The sequence below is a fragment of the Tyto alba genome, unplaced genomic scaffold (assembly GCF_018691265.1).
Source record: "Tyto alba isolate M040663 unplaced genomic scaffold, T.alba_DEE_v4.0 Super-Scaffold_42, whole genome shotgun sequence".
NCBI classification, from domain to species: domain Eukaryota; kingdom Metazoa; phylum Chordata; class Aves; order Strigiformes; family Tytonidae; genus Tyto; species Tyto alba.
In genome coordinates this window covers 28,338,105-28,356,179 of record NW_024881318.1, presented here as the reverse complement: position 1 = coordinate 28,356,179, position 18,075 = coordinate 28,338,105, and the positions used below count along the sequence as shown (strand labels likewise).

The window sequence follows — 18,075 nt, the reverse complement described above, 5'->3', positions numbered from 1 at the left end:
TTTTTATAATGTGACATAACAGATTGATTAAAAAAAAAAATCCAGGAAATCAGTCCCCTCCCTCCCCCCTTCCTGATCAATGTAAGCATATTTCAGTTCAGTACGAAAAACATGAGGAAAAAACCCACATTTTTTTATTTTTTTAGAAAAGTGACTTTGACAATATCATTTTATATTTATTCCAGTTTCAGATTCACCAGGGAAGTCAGGGCAGATCACCACTGTAAGAAGCTACAAGACTGTTTCTTATGAACTTCAAGTACAGTTGCTTCTTTGTTCATGGTGTATTTCTGCCTGCCATAACGCACAGCTACTTAAGTCTGATGATTTATTCTTTTGTAGCATTAACGAGCTATATAAAGTATCTAGTGGATAAACTGTAGAATTTTGTCTTAGGGAATATAAAGGCTAGAGAACTGTGCAAAGGCTCTGAGAAAGCAGAGCTTTGCAGTGCTTTTGTGGGGAAGGGACAGAGGTAGCAATGAAATTCCAGCTCCCAGTGCTTTCATCACCTTAAGACACTGCAATTTTGCTGTTCATCATCTTGGCAAGACACTGAGCTCTGCAGCTAGAAAAGACTATTACAGTTAACCTTCTGAAGCTATCACATTCTTGTTTTGGAAAGTCAGCTTGCTTCTCTTTGCCACAGTTGACTTCATAAAGCTGAAACATTCAGAGGACAGAGTTATCAATCCCTTGTTTCTGCTGCCTTAGACATGCAGCTTAACTGCCAAGCATGGCCCACTAAGATACAGACTGACAACAAACCTCTTTGAAGCTCTGTATCTACCTTTTGGGTGGTTGGCTGGAGAAACGTATTTGTCTTCTAGATGAAATGCTTCATTCTGCATGCCCTAAGCATCTCAATTTGAGCAGGGTGCATGCAGAACTTCAGAACAGACAACTGTGCTATTCACTCCAAGACTAGCCTAAAAGTGATTTGGGAACTCCAGCAGCAGTTATGAGACAGAGATTTCAAAACTCCCAGCCTGAGGTGGCACCAAAGACAGACTTTCACTTACACAGCAAGTACTCTAGCCTCAATTATATGACATCATAAGGTATCTTCCTTCAACTGTCACTGTTTTTGAGTTAAAGTGACCCAAGACTCCTAGGTGCTGGGATGAGCTCATTAGGGCTGATTAGGCATAGTTAGAAAACACCTTGCAAGATTGCGTGTAATGGGACTCAGGCAAAGGATGTCTCAAGTACAGATCTCTGATCAGGTGAAAGACTGGGCCCATTCAGCACATATAGGCTCATGCAGACATTAAAATACTTAGAGAACGTTTTGGCAGAAGAAACAAAGTATGTTAAAAGCTACAGACACTGAATAGGCTAGGCAAGGACCTGGAGACTGTATTGCTGGACTTCAGTGCCTGAAGGCCAGGTCCACTACACATACGTCCTTTTTTCAGTTTGAACCCGAAATCCTGTTACAAAGAATGCTTAAGTGCAAAAATAATTCTCCAGGTTCTTTTCCATCTACAAACAGAAAAAACTTTCAGATATCTGCCATGTATCTCGGTTTCTCTCTTAATGTCATACTTCTTATTCCAAGTAGAACATCTTATAATTTTACCATTAAGGAAACCCCACAGCTTCTATGAACATAGGTCCAAAACAGTTCCAGGTAAAGTAGTTGAATTTATTGCATTTAGTATTTTTTACATTTCATAAAACAAATTTTTAAATACCTTTGCTGGTCCTCCACCTGAGCTTGTGAACAAGACACTAAGGAGTGATAGCACAACCACATCACTGTGCTCAAACAGCAACAATGTCCTATAAAAAGGTGAAATAAACATGTCCACTTACAAGCAGTTTATCTCACAAGCTTCATATACACTATTTCTGCTAAAATTCAGTATCAAGTTTAACAAATGCTTCTGCCATTCTCTGTGCAGCCATACAACCTACTAGAGCCCATGTTAATGGTTCTGTTTCAGGAGACTGTCATCATACAGAAAGGCACTACAGTATTAAGAAATCCTATTATTCTCAGGTATGCCTTCTCCTGTGCAAAGGATAACACTTCAACTTCATAAAGTGTATCATTTAAGGCTTTACCTTCCTCTCTCTTATGAAAGATGCTTTCTAATTGTGCTGGTTTTGGCTGGGATAGAGTTAATTTTCTTCATAGTAGCTGGTAGGGGTCTGTGTTTTAGATTTTTACTGGAAATGGTGTTGATAACACAGAGATGATTTTGTTACTGCTGAGCAGCTTACACAGTGCCAAAGCCTTTTCTGGTCCTCACAGTGCCCCACCAGCGAGCAGGCTGGGAGTGCACAAGAAGTTGGGAGGGAACACAGTGGGGACAGCTGACTCCAACTAACCACTGGAGTATTCCATATCATATCATGTCATACTCAGCATATAAAGCTGGGGGAAGAATGAAAGGTGTGATGTTTGGAGTGATGACATTTTCTCTTCCCAAGTAACCATTAAGTGTGATGGAGCCTGGCTTTCCTGGAGATGGCTGAGCACCTGCCTGCCGATGGGAAATGTTGAATAAATTCCTTGTTTTGCTTTGCTTGTGTATGTGACTTTTGCTTTACCTGTTAAAACTGTCTTTTAACTCAACACATGAGTTTTGTCACTTTTACCCTTCTGATTCTCTCTCCCATCCCACTGTAGGAAAGTGAGAGTCCAGCTGGGTGGTGCTTAGTTGCTGGCTGGGGTTAAACCATGACACTAATATATTAACCTTATTTTCTGGAAGCCTAATGTTACTCTCTTATAGTTACTCAATCAGTACTCCTAAAAAACAACACAAGTGATTTTATTCAGAGTATATGAATGCTACCCTATTCCAACACAGCACAGGCATATGACCAGATAAAGCAGTGCCCTGCAACAAATGCAGAAACTAATTCTAGTCACCTGACAGGAATACAAGCTGCTATCACTAGCTGTCAACCCATGGACTTCAAACAGTTAAATAAACAATTAGGGTTACAGTAATGAGACTATGGTAAAGATGAAAATCACAGTCAGTACAACAGCCAGTGATCTTGTATCACTCACACCAATAGTTCAAGCACTACTGATAATTCCACTGGCATCTTGTCAAAGAATGAAGAAAATTGCAAGTTCTATAGAAAATTGTATGTAGCTCTTCCCAAGCAAAACACAGTTCACAGGAATAAGCATAACAATCCATTCAAAATTTTGAAAAATAAAGCCAAAGGCTAGCGTCTTGGGCTAATGGACACAAAACAAAAGACAAAGGAGCAAGATGGGGAAAGATCATAAAAATTAGCTTAAAAAGAGAAAATATTCTTTACCATAACCATATATTTACCTCAGTGGTCCACAAAGAGTAAGGCCAAAAAACCACAAGAGTGAAATGATACATCCCACAACAGCATGCTTAAAAATTTTGATCCACTACAAAAGAAAGGTATTTCATTATCATTTTCTCCACAGTTTCAAAATAAACACCCCATTATTAACACTAGTTTAGTGCAGTAGCTGTAGAAATAGAGGGGAAAACACATGCTTTGCAAGTTCTGTAAATTTCATAGTATGATTATCTTAACTACTTTGACAGGCAACTAAGGTGTGTTTGGACATACTATGAACCCGAACTACTTATTTCTTTTCTACTATGGTACTAGATTCTATCTGAGATCTCTTAAACAAAAAGCCTGAAAAAAATGCTGAAAAAAAATTCAAGTCCATTTATCTGTCAAAGGTGCTGTTTATTTTGTGATCTATTGTATATTCTGATAAACATATATAGAACTAGATAAAACATCCAAAATAAGGAGACTAAGACCTTAAGTCTACAAATATCTATGCATGTGTTAAAATTCTTTCTTCAGGAAGCAGGTTATAATTCAGCTATTCAATATATTATTAACTGTAAAGGCAAGTTTTTGAAGAAATGTAATTCATTTCGGGAATACATTTAACAAGACGAAGTGCCTGTGACAAACATCACATCTTTAAAATCCAGAATTTAAAAATTTTTAGCAATAGTGAAACCATAAATGGACAGATTTTTCCAAACAAGTCAAAGATGCAAGTTATTCATCATTTAATACTTCAAAATTCTGCTTTCATATGTGTTTAATCATGAAAGCAGTTGACATTTTGAACATTTCTGAGGCTGTCCTTCAGATTCTCTCTACTCATCACATACACTGACGACATTGTGCTTGGATCAAGTTTTTGTGTATATAATTACATAAAACCAAGATGAATATGGAGCAGGTGAAGAGAATTTATTTCTCATAAAACAGAAGGTTCCAAGCTGGTGCTATTCAGTCACCTCAGGATACTGAGAACTTGACACAGGTCTGAAGTGCATATATGAGGCCCATTAAAATGCACCATGCAAAAGTACTCTTTTGGTATTGGGGGACATCACCGGAGCACTTCAACTGTTCAGGCAGTCCAGAAATGGACTTTTGAAACTATCAAAGTTGGCTAAGTGGACTAAGCTTTTTTGAAAATCCAATCCTCAAAACAGATGCTTATATGGAGCCAAGGACCAATCCTTTCACAATACTCTCAAAAGGAGTTGACAAAAGCTAAAATTTCCAATTGTTTTTTATGGTGCACTAGGCACAAAGTTAGTTACACACTTCTGGAAACTGCAACTACATCTTCCCAGTGAAGTAACCTTTGTTCTGCTTTAACTTTTGGCAAGATCCATGTTGTGAAGAATATCTAAAGATGTAAATCACTACTACACATGTCAACTCACCTGATGTTTGGTTACCACTTTTCCAGAAGAAAATGGTTTTTGAAACAAAACCATAAAAAGTGCAGACCTGGTAAAAGAAGAAAGTTTTCTCTATTAGTGTATTAGAAGTCAGCTTTTTATGCAAACCAGCTCTAAATAACTAGGTCTTTCACATCAGAATTTTTGAGGAGAAATAGTATTATGCTTTTATTAACCAGATACATAGACTCAAAGGCTTATTCACATACCGAATGCCAAATAAAGAGTCTTGTTAGAAATGGTAAGAAACAGCATGTATCTTCCTCAACTGGGATCAAGAATAAGTGATGGGAAAAAAGCACTATGATGCTTGGGAATGCACCAAATGAGAAGCCCAGAAATGTAAACAAATATGAAATAAAAGGAAAAAATTAAGTTCCAACTCTGACAAGTTTGTTACAGAAATGCTCTTCCATATCTTATCAGGTAAACCTGAAGCAGGCTTGCATCTGCAAAGGTTGTTTCTGTATATTCACTATCAGTTTCTACACTTTAGTTCTCAATCAAGACAAAATAGCACTTGAAGCACACAAGAACTACAGGAATACACATTATAAGGAAGAAAGCTTGTTTTCTATACCCTTCTTAAGAAAATTTGGACATGCCTGAGTTTCCTATGATCAGTATTGTGATAGCATGATCAGTTTTAAGGTAGCAAAACCATTGAAGTTTCTTGAGGGTAGAGGGGTCTTACAGAGATGTGGATAGACTAGAGAGCTGGGCAGTCACCACCTGTACGAAATTTAAGAAGAGCAAGTGTCAGATTCTGCACCTGAGGACAGGGTTATACATACAAATTGGGGGACAAGAGGCTGGAGAGCAGCCCCACAGAAGGAGATCTGGGGGTTTGGGTTCATGGCAAGTTCAGTATGAGTCAGCAGTGTGCCCTGGCAGCCAAAAGGGCCAACAGTGTCCTGGGGTGCATCGAGCACAGCACAGCCAGCCGGTCGAAGGAGGTGATTGTCCCAGCCTGCACGGCAGTGCTGCGGCCCGACCGTGAGTACTGTGTGCAGCTTGGGGTGCCTCAGTGTAAGGAGGACATCGAACTGGCAGAGTGTGTTCAAGAGGAAGGCAACCAAGGTGGCGAAAGGTCTTGAAGGCAAGACTTAGGAGCAGCAGCTGAGATCGCTTGGTTTGTTCAGCTTGGAGAAGAGAAGGCCAAGGGGTGACCTCATCACAGCCTACGGCTTCCTCAAGGGAGATAGCAGACAGAGAGGTGCTGATCTCCTCTCTCTGGTGACCAGCAGTAGGGCATGAGGAAATGGAATGAAGTGGCGTCAGGGGAAGTTCACGTTGGACATTAGGAAAAGGCTCTTCAGGTAGAGGGTGGTCGGTCACTGGGACAGGCTCCCCAGGCAAGTGGTCATAGTACCAAGCCTGTCAGAGTTCAGGAAGCACCTGGACAACACTCTCAGTCATATGGTTTAGTTTTAGGTAGTCCTGCAAAGAGCAGGGAGTTGGACTTGATTATCCTTATGGGTCCCTTCTAACTTGTGATATTTTATGATTCTGAAATTATAGTGAGCAGTGATACAAAGGAAAAACACTGCTATGAACAGAGTATTTCCTGGATCCACTGCTATGCATTCTCATCCGCAATTAATCTATAACATAATGCAGAGTATAATCTTGAAACTGACAAAGAACACTGTAGACAAAGTGTGCTGTAAAACACTGGACAAGACTTCACTCGCTGCACACTTACCCCAGCTGCACTATAAAGATAAACTGCACAAGGTGAACTGCTTTCAGAAGATCGTAGGATTCAAACAGCCCCACAGCTTTCAAAAACTTGGTGAAGCACAACAGCATGATGTACCGAGTCATCCTGTAAAAGAAGAGAGGACAGTCTGCACCTATGACCATGCACATGCTGCTGACACTGTTCAGAACAAGGCGTCACTGCACCCTGGGCACAGGCCACACTGGGCCCAAACCTCACTCTACCCCAGCACCTGCAGGTGTCTCTAGCCCAGGACCAATCCCTACTACACCCCGGTAACAGGCCATGCTGGTGCACGGGCCCTGCTGTACCCCAGGCCCAGCCGTCGCTGCCATCTGGATCTGAGCATGGCTGCTGTCGGGATCCAGACAAAACCGGGACCAGGCCGTGCCACACGCTGGGATTTGATCATGCTGCTGTCTGGGCCCTGGCTCCACTGCACCCCAGTATTCAGCCCCACTGCACCCCAGATCTGGGACACCCCAGGCACAGCTCCGTCGCACCTTGGGAACTGGCCCTGGTGCAACCTGGGCCCTGCTAAACGTGTGTCTGGGACACACCAAGTCCCAGGCCCTGCTGCACCCTGGGCTCCAGCCAACCCAGGCAGTGGGGCCCCCCATATCCCAAGCCCTGCTGCACCCCTCCCTGGCCCACCCTGAGCCATAAGCCCTGTCACACCTGGGATTCGACCCTGCTGCTCTAGGGGCCCAGGCTCTGCCACACACCCAGGATCAGCCCCACAGCACCCTGGTCCCTGGCACACCTGAGTCTGGGCCACAAGAAGCCCTAGGACCTGCCACGCCCAGGTTCTGGGACACCTTGGGCCCACCTCCGTCACACCCCAGAAATCGGCCCCATTGCACCCTGGGCCCTTCCACACCTCAGTCTGGGCCACCCCAAGTCTTGGGCCTCGCCGCACCCCAGGCCCAGTTCAACCCGGAGACTGGACCAAATGCCCTGCAGCATTCCAGGCCCAGGCCCCACTGCTGTCCAGGTCCAGGACACCCTGGGTCCAGGCCCTCCCACACCCTGGGCCAGACCCCACCATCATCCGGGCAGAGGCCCTGCTGCACCCCGGATGTGAGATACCCCAGGACAAGGCTCCAGCTCTGCTGCACCCTGGGCCCAGGTCTTGCCACTATCTGGGCCCTGGCTGAGCTGCACCCCGGGAATTGGCCCCGCTGCACCCTGGGCCCCGCCACATGTGAGTCTGGGACACCCCATGCCCCGGGTCTGACTGCACGTTGGGCCCAAACCAACCCAGGGACCCCTGGGCCCTGCTGCGTCCCAGGCCTGGGCCCCACCGCCAACCTGGCAGAGGCCACCATGGGCATGGGTCCTGCCACAGCCCTGACTCGGCACACCCTGGGCACAGGTCCCGACACAGCCGGAGCACAGGTGAACTGGGTTCCAGGCCTCATCACAACATGGACCCGAGCTCCACTGCACCCCAGGCACAGGGTATCCCGAGGCTTGGGCCCCTCCAGACCCCAGGTCCTGGCCACACCGCACACCGGGCCCAAGCCAACATGGCAACTGGAATCTGGGCCCTGCCGCATACCAGGCCTGGGCCCTGCTGCTGTCTGGATCTGGGACACCCCAGGCCCAGGCCACGCCACACCCTGCGATTTGGCCCCGCCACCGTCTGGGCCCCAGCTCCGCTGCACCTTGGCAATCAGCTCTGCCACAGCCAAATCCAGGCCACCCTGAGCCCCGGGCCCCACTGCACCCCGGGCCCAAGGCAACTTGGGGACCAGACTGCGGGCCCCACTTCCTCCCAAGCCCAGGACCCATCACTGTCTGGGTACAGGCCACCAAGGGCTCAGGTCCTGCTGCGCTCCAGTGAAATAAACTGTTCATAACAAAAAAGGGAACTGTTCATGTTGGAAAATGGGTGAAGAAAAAAAAAAATTGTTCGGGGTAGCATAAGGACTTAAGCAATCAGTCGAACACCTGCAACATGTTGGCCATTGCACAGAGGTCCTGGAGCTACACAAGAATGATAAACACCTCCTGGGGGATGCACAAATAGAGAGATTTGTGCATCAATTGGGAGACTCCTAATCAGAAGCCCTTGTCCTTGAAGATGACGACCCTCTGAAAAGTAATGAACTAGTTGAAACTAGGCAAGTGTCCTGGGTTTGAGTGAGTGGTGGGTTTTTTTGATAGCAGTGGAGGGGGCTACAGCAGTGGCCCCCCTGTGAGAAAATTCTCAAAGCTCCCCCAGCTCCAAGCCTGCACCACCTCTGGCCAGGGCCAGGACAGTTAGCGACAGTGGCTGCACCTCTGCGATAATGTATTTAAGAAGGGACGTGGTGACATGCAGTGGGACTTGTGAGGAGGAGTTGCTGCAGCTGCGTGAACACCAAGATCAGCGGAGGAATGGAAGAAGAGAGGAGGGGGGGAGGTGTGTCAGAGCAGAGACCCCCCTGTAGCCTCTGGTGAGACGGCAGGGTGCCCCCCCCAACACCTATGAAGGTCTGCAGTGGAGCAGACACTGATTTATGGCCTGTGAGGGGCTTTGCATGGATGACCAAGGTGACTGTGCCTGAAGAAGGCCAGGATCTTGTGGGAAAAAGACCTGCTGTTGTAGTTCAGTGCTGGGAAGACTGCAGCATGCAGGGGTGTCCCATGCCAAAGCAGTGTAGAGAAATGCTGCAGCCTGTGTGAGGGACTCATGTCAGAGAGGGTTTGTGGAGGGCTGTTTCCTGTGAGAGGGGGACCACAATGGAGCAGGGGCAAGAAGTTCCAGAAGCTCCCCCCACTGAAGATGAAGGAAGTGGCAGCGCTGACTGCACCCCCCATTCCCTGCCCCTGCGCCACTGGGGGAGGAGGTAGAGATATCAGGAGCAGAGCTGAGCCCGGGAAGAAGGGAGGGGTGGGGGGAAGGTGTTCTCAAGATGTGGCAATGCTTCTCACTGTCCTACTCTGTTAAGTGTTGTTGTTAGTGTCTGTAATAAATCTATGGTCTTTTTTTGTTTCCTCTAATGAGTCTGCCTTTTTGCCCATGACCATAATGGGTGATTTGCCCCTCCCCGTCCTATCTCAAATCCCAAGCCTGACTTATTTTTTTTCATCACTGGGAGGGAAGGAAGGAATGAGCGGCTCTGTGGTGCTCAGTTGCCCTCTGAGCTCCAACCACGACAGCAAGAGATAAGAAAGTGCAGACATAAACCAAAGAAAGGCCAATTCCAAAGTACAGATAAAGTTCAAGAAGGGCTCCAGTCCAAAGACCACTAGAGACCACTAACGGCCTCCACAGAAGCACCTCTGATACTTAAACTGCATGCATAATAATTATGTAAATATGATAATGACTTTTAGGAAATTTGATTAAAATGTTTGTAACAGAATGGTATCAGCTTTGACTATTGTAACGTACGGTGGACGTGTTTGATGGAATGATTCCCTTATGTCCCTGGTTGAACAAACTAATGCCGCTTGTTAATGCTAAACCCAGAATTAAGTAGTTTTGATTCCTGATTTCGGTGACATTCATAAAGAGGATGTCTCAAACAACTGGAGCAGGACACTCTGTGGGGGGATGAGAAGCAGTGCGAGCTATGAGGAGGTGGGGTGGCAGACTGTTTCTCTCTCTCTCCCTCCTGTTGCTGCCCAGAGACAGAACTTGCCCAACTGTGCTGCGGCAATCCAAAGAAAATGAGAACCTTCTGGAACATCTTATTGCGCAGGTGTAAGAAAGACTATATAAAGATGACACACTTGCCTTGTGTTTTTGTCAATCCACCACCTAAGGGCCAAGCTTGCTACTCTACAACAATGTGGGACCCAAAGGGTGGTGATTTCCCCTTTTACCCAATGGGGTCAGTGGGAAAAACACAGACTGGATATTGACGGAGAAGGGAGGACTCTAAATTAGCTGAGTCTGAGTCCTCCAATAGATGATCATGACTTCCCCAGTTCATCCTGATCTCAACTGCTCCCCTTTGCTACAGCTGTTGAAAACGTATAAATCTTGTCCAACTCCCCAAGGGAGAGCGTAGACAGAGGAGAACTGGCAATTCCCAGTCACTGTCACAGAGTGAAGAAAGGATTTGGCAAAAGAGAACGGGTAGAGACCTGGAAATGGAAAAGCTGTGGTTTGTGGTGGCTTGGTAGCTGCATTAATAGCAGCCTATATTGTCAAACAGGCAGAGTGTGAGGAGAATGAGTATTTACAAGAGCTGGTTAAGAACTTAAAAGCAAAATTAGAAGGTAAGTGAAAAAAGTGGATGCAAGTGGAGGCTACTGTGAAGTTTACAAAGTCAGTGGCCAGACCCTTTTGTTAGGGATAGAGAGATGCATTTGTTTAGAGTTAGCCAAGTGGAGGAAAAAGCAGCTCGAGGAAAAAGGATCTTGAAAGCAAGTGTGGGTGTTCTAGCTTATCTAAGGAATAGCAAATGATTTACAGGGAAGTAGCTAGCCACTACTCCTGGAGGGAGATGGAGCAGATAAAGTTTAAGAACAAGGAGAGGATCCTCAACTCCCCCCACTCGTTAAAACAGAAATTCAGTATAATGAGGGAGCTGATGTCGCCTGAGATTAAAACAAAAGAATTACCCTATAGTACCAGTGAACTGGCAAAACTGCAGGAAAAACAGACTCCCCAAAGAGAGAGAATACGTGTGGAGGATCTCACTCATGAGCAGAGACAGAATTAAACTCAGTGAAGAGGAGGCACAGGGATATTGGGGTCTGGGTGTGTTTCTAACTGTCCCAGACACTAGGGCTCCCTGGTCTTTAACCAAGAGGCTGGAATACTGAGCTGGAGGGCTAGATCCCTTGGAGCAGACCTGGTAGCCATCCCCACTCAGGGGCTGGATCCAATTACCAAAAGTGTGTAGAAAGCTGCCTGTCTTCCGCTTATTCACAACAGGCACCTAGTAACCCATCAACCCTCCCTAATGCTGCTAAGAGCTAACCCGAATCAAATGAAACCCCTTCTACAACTACTGAAATACACAAATCCTCCATCACATAGCCAGTCTGACCTATTTGCATGTGCTAAGTTTCTTGATTGTAATACTGTCCCAGGAGACCTCCCTGAAACCTGGCTCTTGCAGAGAGTAAGTATTCTGATAAGGGAAGTGTATACTTGTTGAGGTTACCCTTCTAGTGGATATAAAATATATGTTGTGTAATAAAATTTATAATAAAACTGAAGATCATAACAGAAGTAAATAATGCAGTATACCCCATACACACTGTCCTTTGAAGATTGTGCCACTCACTGCAAAACCTGAAGTACATTTTATGGATTATAATGATACCTATATAGTCACTGAATTGGCAAAGGTACAGAAATATAGCAGACGGATGGAGACTGAAACCAAAAGCATCTAAAAAGCTGCCTGCCTCCAATTTATGTTAAGTCCTGAGGCAGCCATCCCTGATGCTACTGGTCACGGATCCCGACTGAATGACCCCACTTATAAGGGGCTTGTCAGACTCCCTACAATTATTTGCAATTCAGGTGCAAGATTGATTAAGGAATGCCCTGACTCAGTGGGTGGGACATCCTGCCAGGACAAGAGCAGGTGGAACACCGGCCTGTGGGGAGGCAGCTCAAGGGTTAATAAATTACTGCCAGAGAACAGATTTTAATGGGGGAATGGGTAAACCTAAACCTACCGGTACATAGAGTAGAACAGCAGGAAAATCAACACCCCGGCCCCACGAGCCTCAGGGGCAAAGAAAAACCTGCTTCGGGCAATTGAACAGGGGATTCACTCAGATTTGATAGTGTGCCTACTATGACCTTGGAAAAGCTCCTTAGAGTGTGGAAAAACAAAAGCAAGGTGCCCCCCTCCAACTGAACAGACCTCTTGAGACAGTATGAGGGTGGGATTCTGATGTGGTTAACCTCCTGGTTCCCTGATTTCTATCTATGTAATAATACAATGCTTTTGGATATGTTGTTCTGCTGTGGGGAAGTTATGAAAAAAAGGGATTAATATAAGAGAAACTAGTAAAGTTCCCTCTTTTATAGGCCAGAGAGGGATCAACTGTAGACAGTACACCACTAATCACTGACTCTACTGTGTAAACCTAAAACTTCCCATAAACAATGCCCTTGAAGAAGAGCTAAAAGGCTGGATGATCGCCCAAGAGGCATGAAGGCAGCAAAAACTGGTGGCGAGACTGCAACCACCAAGGCAATTTAGGACCAAGAAGACATGCCCCCCCCCCTCCCCCACCCTTTGAGTTTGCATAGAATGAAGGCTCTGTAACTTTAAATTGAGACAAAGCATGTTGTTATCCAGCAAGGGATAAAGTCATAAGTAACTACTCAATGGTCATTATAGTAAATGTGTAACCCCATCCATATTGTTACTCGCACAAACAGTTTATTTTTGTCTGTAATTTTTGTGTGTTGTTACAGGGAATGATCCTTTGGAGAGCCTTCTCCCTCCTCCTAATTCTTTCCATTGAAGGACAGGAAAAAGACTTTCTGAATTTAGCCTGGAATTTTATTCAACATTTTATGCACATCTGGAACAGCCCTAATCAAGGTATCTGTGTAGCATTATCAACACCTGCCAACAAAGGAGTTAACATCAATTTTGTCTGATAACATTTCATGTTACTCATTCAGACAGTTCAAAGATTTTATCTTCTATTTTATCTTCTTCCCTGAGGAGGAAACCTTGAATCTTATGGCTTATGGAAAAATTAATGTTGGGAATGGAAGAATGGGGGGAACCCAAGTAGTGATTGTAATTTTACTGCAGAAAAATGCTGTGGAAATGAAGGTATCCCCAGTGTCAGAAAAAACGTTTACTTCATATGCTATATTGTTGTTAAAGGAACATGAGGTATGTGGAATGTTAAATATAACTGACAGGGAATATTTTGTAACTATCCATAACGCATCCATTTTGACTGAGGAAGCCCAAGCCGAGAGAACTTGCAGACAATACTGGAGAACTTTGACCCAAGAGACTGGTCTGACAGGATCACAGCTGACCTCTCTGCTAAAGTTCCTGGGACAGTTGGGGTGGGGGAAGTGGTTAGCACAAAATGGAATAACTTTATTGGTTGGATTTTTATTCTTAATAGCTGGCATAGCTGTTGTTCAACCCATCTACTCACATCTTCTTCTCCTGCTGTTTGCTATGTTCACATCATCAACCTAGAAGATGACCTTGAAGATACTCCACCGACTCTTGTTGTTTGAGCCAGGGGGTGGTGTCATAACTGTTCATAAAAAAAAAAAAAAAAAAGGCAGCTGTTCATAAAAAGGATGTCTCAAACAACTGGAGCAGGACACTCTGTGGGGGGGTGAGAAGCAGTGCGAGCTCTGAGGAAGTAGGGTGGCAGACTGTTTCTCTCTCTCTCTCCCTCCTGTTGCTGCCCAGAGGCAGTACTTGCCCAACTATGCTGGGGCAATCCAAAGAAAATGAGAACCTTCTGGAACATCTTATTGCGCAGGTGTAAGACTATATAAAGATGACACACCTGCCTTGTGTTTTTGTCAACCCCCCACCTAAGGGCCAAGCTGCCACTCTACAACAATGTGGGATCCAAAGGGTGATTTTCCCTTTTCCTATTGCCCCATCTTCTCTTTTCTCTTTCTCTCTTCCTCTCCTTACACATATTCAGGTATGTAAGTTTTATACTAAATGCAATGGACTGTTAGGAAAACAGTGTCTTTGCTAAAGTGCCTGTATTCATTATTAGGTTATCAGTTGATCATTGTCAAATTGTCTCCATTCACTCACTAAAACTGTCAATTAATAAAGGTAACAGCTAAATTATTCCTCTGACTCATTGTTGTGACTCCACCTGCCCTATGGTTCTGCAGAGTGGAGACCAGATTGTGTGTCCCACTGTGGCCCCAGGCCCCACCCCATTGCAGGACTAGGCCAACTCAGGCTGGATCCTGCTGCCATCCACACTGAGGTCCTGCCGCACCCAGACCTGGGGCATTCTGGGACCAGGCTGTGCCAGGCACCAGGCCCTGTCACAGCCCTGCTCAGGGCCACCCCAAGCCCTGGCCTGCTCAGGACCTGTTACACCCTGGACCCTGGCTCAATCCTGGGTGGAAGCCATGCCACACCCCAGAAACTGTCACTGTCTGGGCCCAGCCCCTGTTGCATTCCAGGTACTGGTACCCTGTGACCCAGGTCTCCCTGCACTCTGGGCCCAAGCCAATCTGGGTACCAGCCCTGGTGCTGTCCAGGTCACTGCAGGCCCAGGCCTTGCTGTTATGCAGAGCCAAGGCTGTGCTGCAACCCGAGCTGAAGCTCCTCTGCATCACAGGCACAGGCCAACTCGGATCAGGAACCTGCTGCACCCCGGCCAGTCACTGGGCCCAGGCCTTGACGCTGTCCAGGACTCGGCATCATCACCGTCTGGGACCTGGCTCCACTGTGCCCCAGGATTCAGCCTCATTGCCACCTGGGTCCTGGCTCCACCATGCCCCAGGGATTCTGTCTCCTTGCCATGTGGCCATGGCTCCGCCGTGCCCAAGGATTCAGCCTCCTCACTGCCCGGGACCCAGCTCTGCTGCACCCCGGGATTCAGCCTCATTGCGGTCTGGGACTGGGCTCTGCCACGCCACAGGATTTCGCCTTGTCACCGCCTGGGACCCAGCTTTGCCGCATCCCGGGATTCGGCCTCATCACTGTCTGGGACCTGGCTATGCTGCACCACAGGATCTGGCCTTGTCACCATCCGGGATGTGGCTCCATTGTGCCCTGGGATTTGCCCTGTCGCATCCCAGGCCTGGGCCACTGCTGGCCCAGGCCCTGCCCCACACCGGGACTAGGCCACCCCAAGCCAGATCCCCCCACCATCCAAGACAACACTCTCAGACCCGGGCTGCCCTGAGCCCTGCCACATCGCAGGCCCAAGCTAACCTGGGGACAGGACCCCAGGCCTCACTACATCCCTGGCCCAGGTCCTGCTGCATCCCAGATGCAGGACACACCGGGCCCAGGCCCTGCCTCACAGTGGGACTAGGACAACCTGGGCCAAACCCCACTGCTCTCCGCACCGTGGTCCCACCGCACCTCAGACCCAGGACATCCTGGGCCCAGGCCATGTCAAGCTGTGGGGCCCAGGCTGCACAGGCAAGTGGGCCCTGTCAAACCCTTGCTTCGGGCTACCCTCAGCCCCTGCCAACTGGAGACCTGCCACACACAGGCCCCTGGCCCATCCAGAGCCCCAGCCAACTCAGGACTCCCTGCGCCCTGGCTCCCGACCCACCTCGGGCCCTGCTACACCCCAGAAACCGTCGCCGTTGGGCCGAGTCACACCCCAGGCTCAAGACCTGCTGCGCTGCGGGCCAGGGTCCCGCTGCCATGTGGGCCCCGGCTCCGCCACGACCCAGGATTCGTCCCCGCTGCCGTCTGGGTCACAGCTCCGCCACTGCCTGGACCCAAGCCAACCCAGGGACTGGACCCTGGACCCCACCGCATCCCAGGCCCCGCCCCACCACGGATTTGGCCAATCCAGGCCGGATCCCACCACCGCCTAGGACAAGGCCCCGCCGCACCCCGGGCCCTGGACGCTCCGGGCCCAGGCCTCGCCGCACCCCCAGACTAGGCCACCCCGGCCTCCGCCCCACCCCAGGGGCTAGTCCCCGCCGCCGACGCACACAGGAGGCCGCTGGCTCCTGCCGCCTCCGACAGACTGAAGAGCGACGCCCGCTGCTCCCCAAAGGGAGAGATGGCGACGGCCCCCCCGCCCCCCGCCTTCGCCAGGGCTCGCCCGAGTTCTCCCTCCCGCGCCGTAACGGCGGCTCTCCCCTCCCGCCGCCCTTACCGGGCGCTAGGCACATCCACGGGCCCCAGCACGCCGCCGCCGGCCAAGGCCTGACCGCCGTACTTCTCCTCCATGCCGGGGCGGGGGAGCGGGCACGGCCCCGCGCCCCTGCGAGGAAAGAAGCTGCCAGGGAAGGGATGCGAGCGCTCAGGCGCGCCGCGGCTCGCCTGTTCGGCAGCGGGGGCACCGCATCCCCCTGGGCCGGCGGAGCCGCCGCAGCGCGGGGGGGACGGGACGGGGACGTGCCCGGAAACCGGCCGCCGACCAGCGCGCCGACGCCGCGGGCAGTGCGCAGGCGCCCAACGGCAGCGGCGCGGGGGCGGGGCCAGGGGCGTTCCCTCCCGCTGGGGGCGGGGCTGGCGCTGGGCCGAAGGAGGAGAGGGAGGCGCAATTTGCCGACCCGCCTCGGGTGCGCGCGGGGAGGGGTCCCTGTCCCCCGTGGGTCCTGCCCGTCCCCCGTGGGTCCTGCCCGGTGCCCGTCTCAGGTGCTCGATGCGAACGGAGGTGTTGCGGTTTTGCCCTGCGTTGTTTCACAGAGAGGCGGTGTCGTCGCCCCCCCTCCATTTCGTGGTTCCACCAAAATAAATTAACTCTTTTACTTGTTCTTCAATGAGTATCTCTTACTTTTCTCCTTGCGCTCCGTCAGTCTGGTGTGCTCCTAGTTTCCTGGATGAATTTCTAATTACACGAACTGTTGGGATCAGATTTTTTGTTCAAGAGCTGTCAACTGAAATGGACCCCAGCCCCAGCAGCCTGGTGACTCGGTGAAAGAGCCAGAAACCTTGGCACATGTGCCTCCCAAGTTGCCCGAGAGCTTCCGTTGCTTTCAATAATCAATTCTTGGTGATCCTGCCTGTGGCAGTGTTTCCAGTCAGCCTTCCTCCCTTGATGCCCCCACTTATTGGACAAGGCTTTAACATGACCATGCTTCTGCTAAAGCCTCACCTTGCTTGCAAAGCCGTTTATACGGCAGTTTCTTCATACATGCACTAGGTCCCTCAGGATTTTCTAGTAAAGGTCACAAAACTGGGAAGCCCTGCACAGTGGTGAGTTTTGGTATTTATCAGAGAAGTTCCTGACACCCTACTGGCTTCAGCCCACCTCCAGTATCCCAGTAGGGTCTCTGCACGGGGATCACTTCACTCAGAAGTAGAGTGGAGCAACACCCTGGATGACACACAAAGTGTGTAACTGTTTATGGAGATGCTACAGAAGAGCACAGGGGTCTAAAAAATGTCCATATTGTGAGCTAGCAGCTTTCTTTCAGCCATGTATCAAACTCCCTGGTTTCGGGACATACCGACACATGATTTTGGTCCTTAGTTCATCACTGAGGCAGGACAACTGATCAACTGATATGAAGGGTGGTGGAGTGGGGGGAGGAATGGCACAGGGAAAGGGATACAGATGAAGTATGTCAGAGAGGAGAGACTGGAGAAGTGAGAAAGGCAACAGTAAATACTGGCCTTGCCTATTTCAAGTCCGTTTCTGCTAGTATCGTCTGTTGAATGAGTCTCAGTAATGGTCAGAAATCAAAGATTTATTTTATTTTATTTGTAGATTTGCAAGTTGTTCCCAGTGCAGGTGGGGACCTTTGCATGGCAAGCATAAGCCTATTAAGAGAAGTGCCAGCTCTGCTATTTCAGCAGCCGTGTGAAGACCCCTTAAAAGTTTAATCCACAGGTCATGCCTGCTGTCCAGAAGCACTCAGTTCACAGCCTGAAGTCCCCTGAAGCCCATGGATGAACCAGAAGATGTCGATAATGTCTGTAGACAGGGGAAAAAAAAAAAAAAAAAAAGAAAAAAAAAGGTTTAATTGCATGCTGTGTGCTCTGTGTCCGGGAGATGGAG

The 18,075-nt window shown here is 48.5% G+C and overlaps 1 protein-coding gene across 1 annotated transcript in view; it reads right to left on the bottom strand.

Moving 5' to 3' along the window:
- The window catches only part of SLC30A5 (solute carrier family 30 member 5), a 31,020-nt gene extending 14,504 nt beyond the window's left edge, over nucleotides 1–16,516 (bottom strand). Inside the window, exons 1-5 of the mRNA XM_042804657.1 lie at nucleotides 16,225–16,516; nucleotides 6,439–6,561; nucleotides 4,716–4,782; nucleotides 3,306–3,391; nucleotides 1,698–1,785 (exon numbers count right to left, since the gene is read on the bottom strand). Of these exons, the coding sequence (XP_042660591.1) occupies nucleotides 1,698–1,785; nucleotides 3,306–3,391; nucleotides 4,716–4,782; nucleotides 6,439–6,561; nucleotides 16,225–16,298 (438 nt within the window). The 5' untranslated portion in view covers nucleotides 16,299–16,516. The remainder of the gene's footprint in view (nucleotides 1–1,697; nucleotides 1,786–3,305; nucleotides 3,392–4,715; nucleotides 4,783–6,438; nucleotides 6,562–16,224) is intronic.
- Between the last annotated feature and the right edge of the window lie 1,559 nt (nucleotides 16,517–18,075).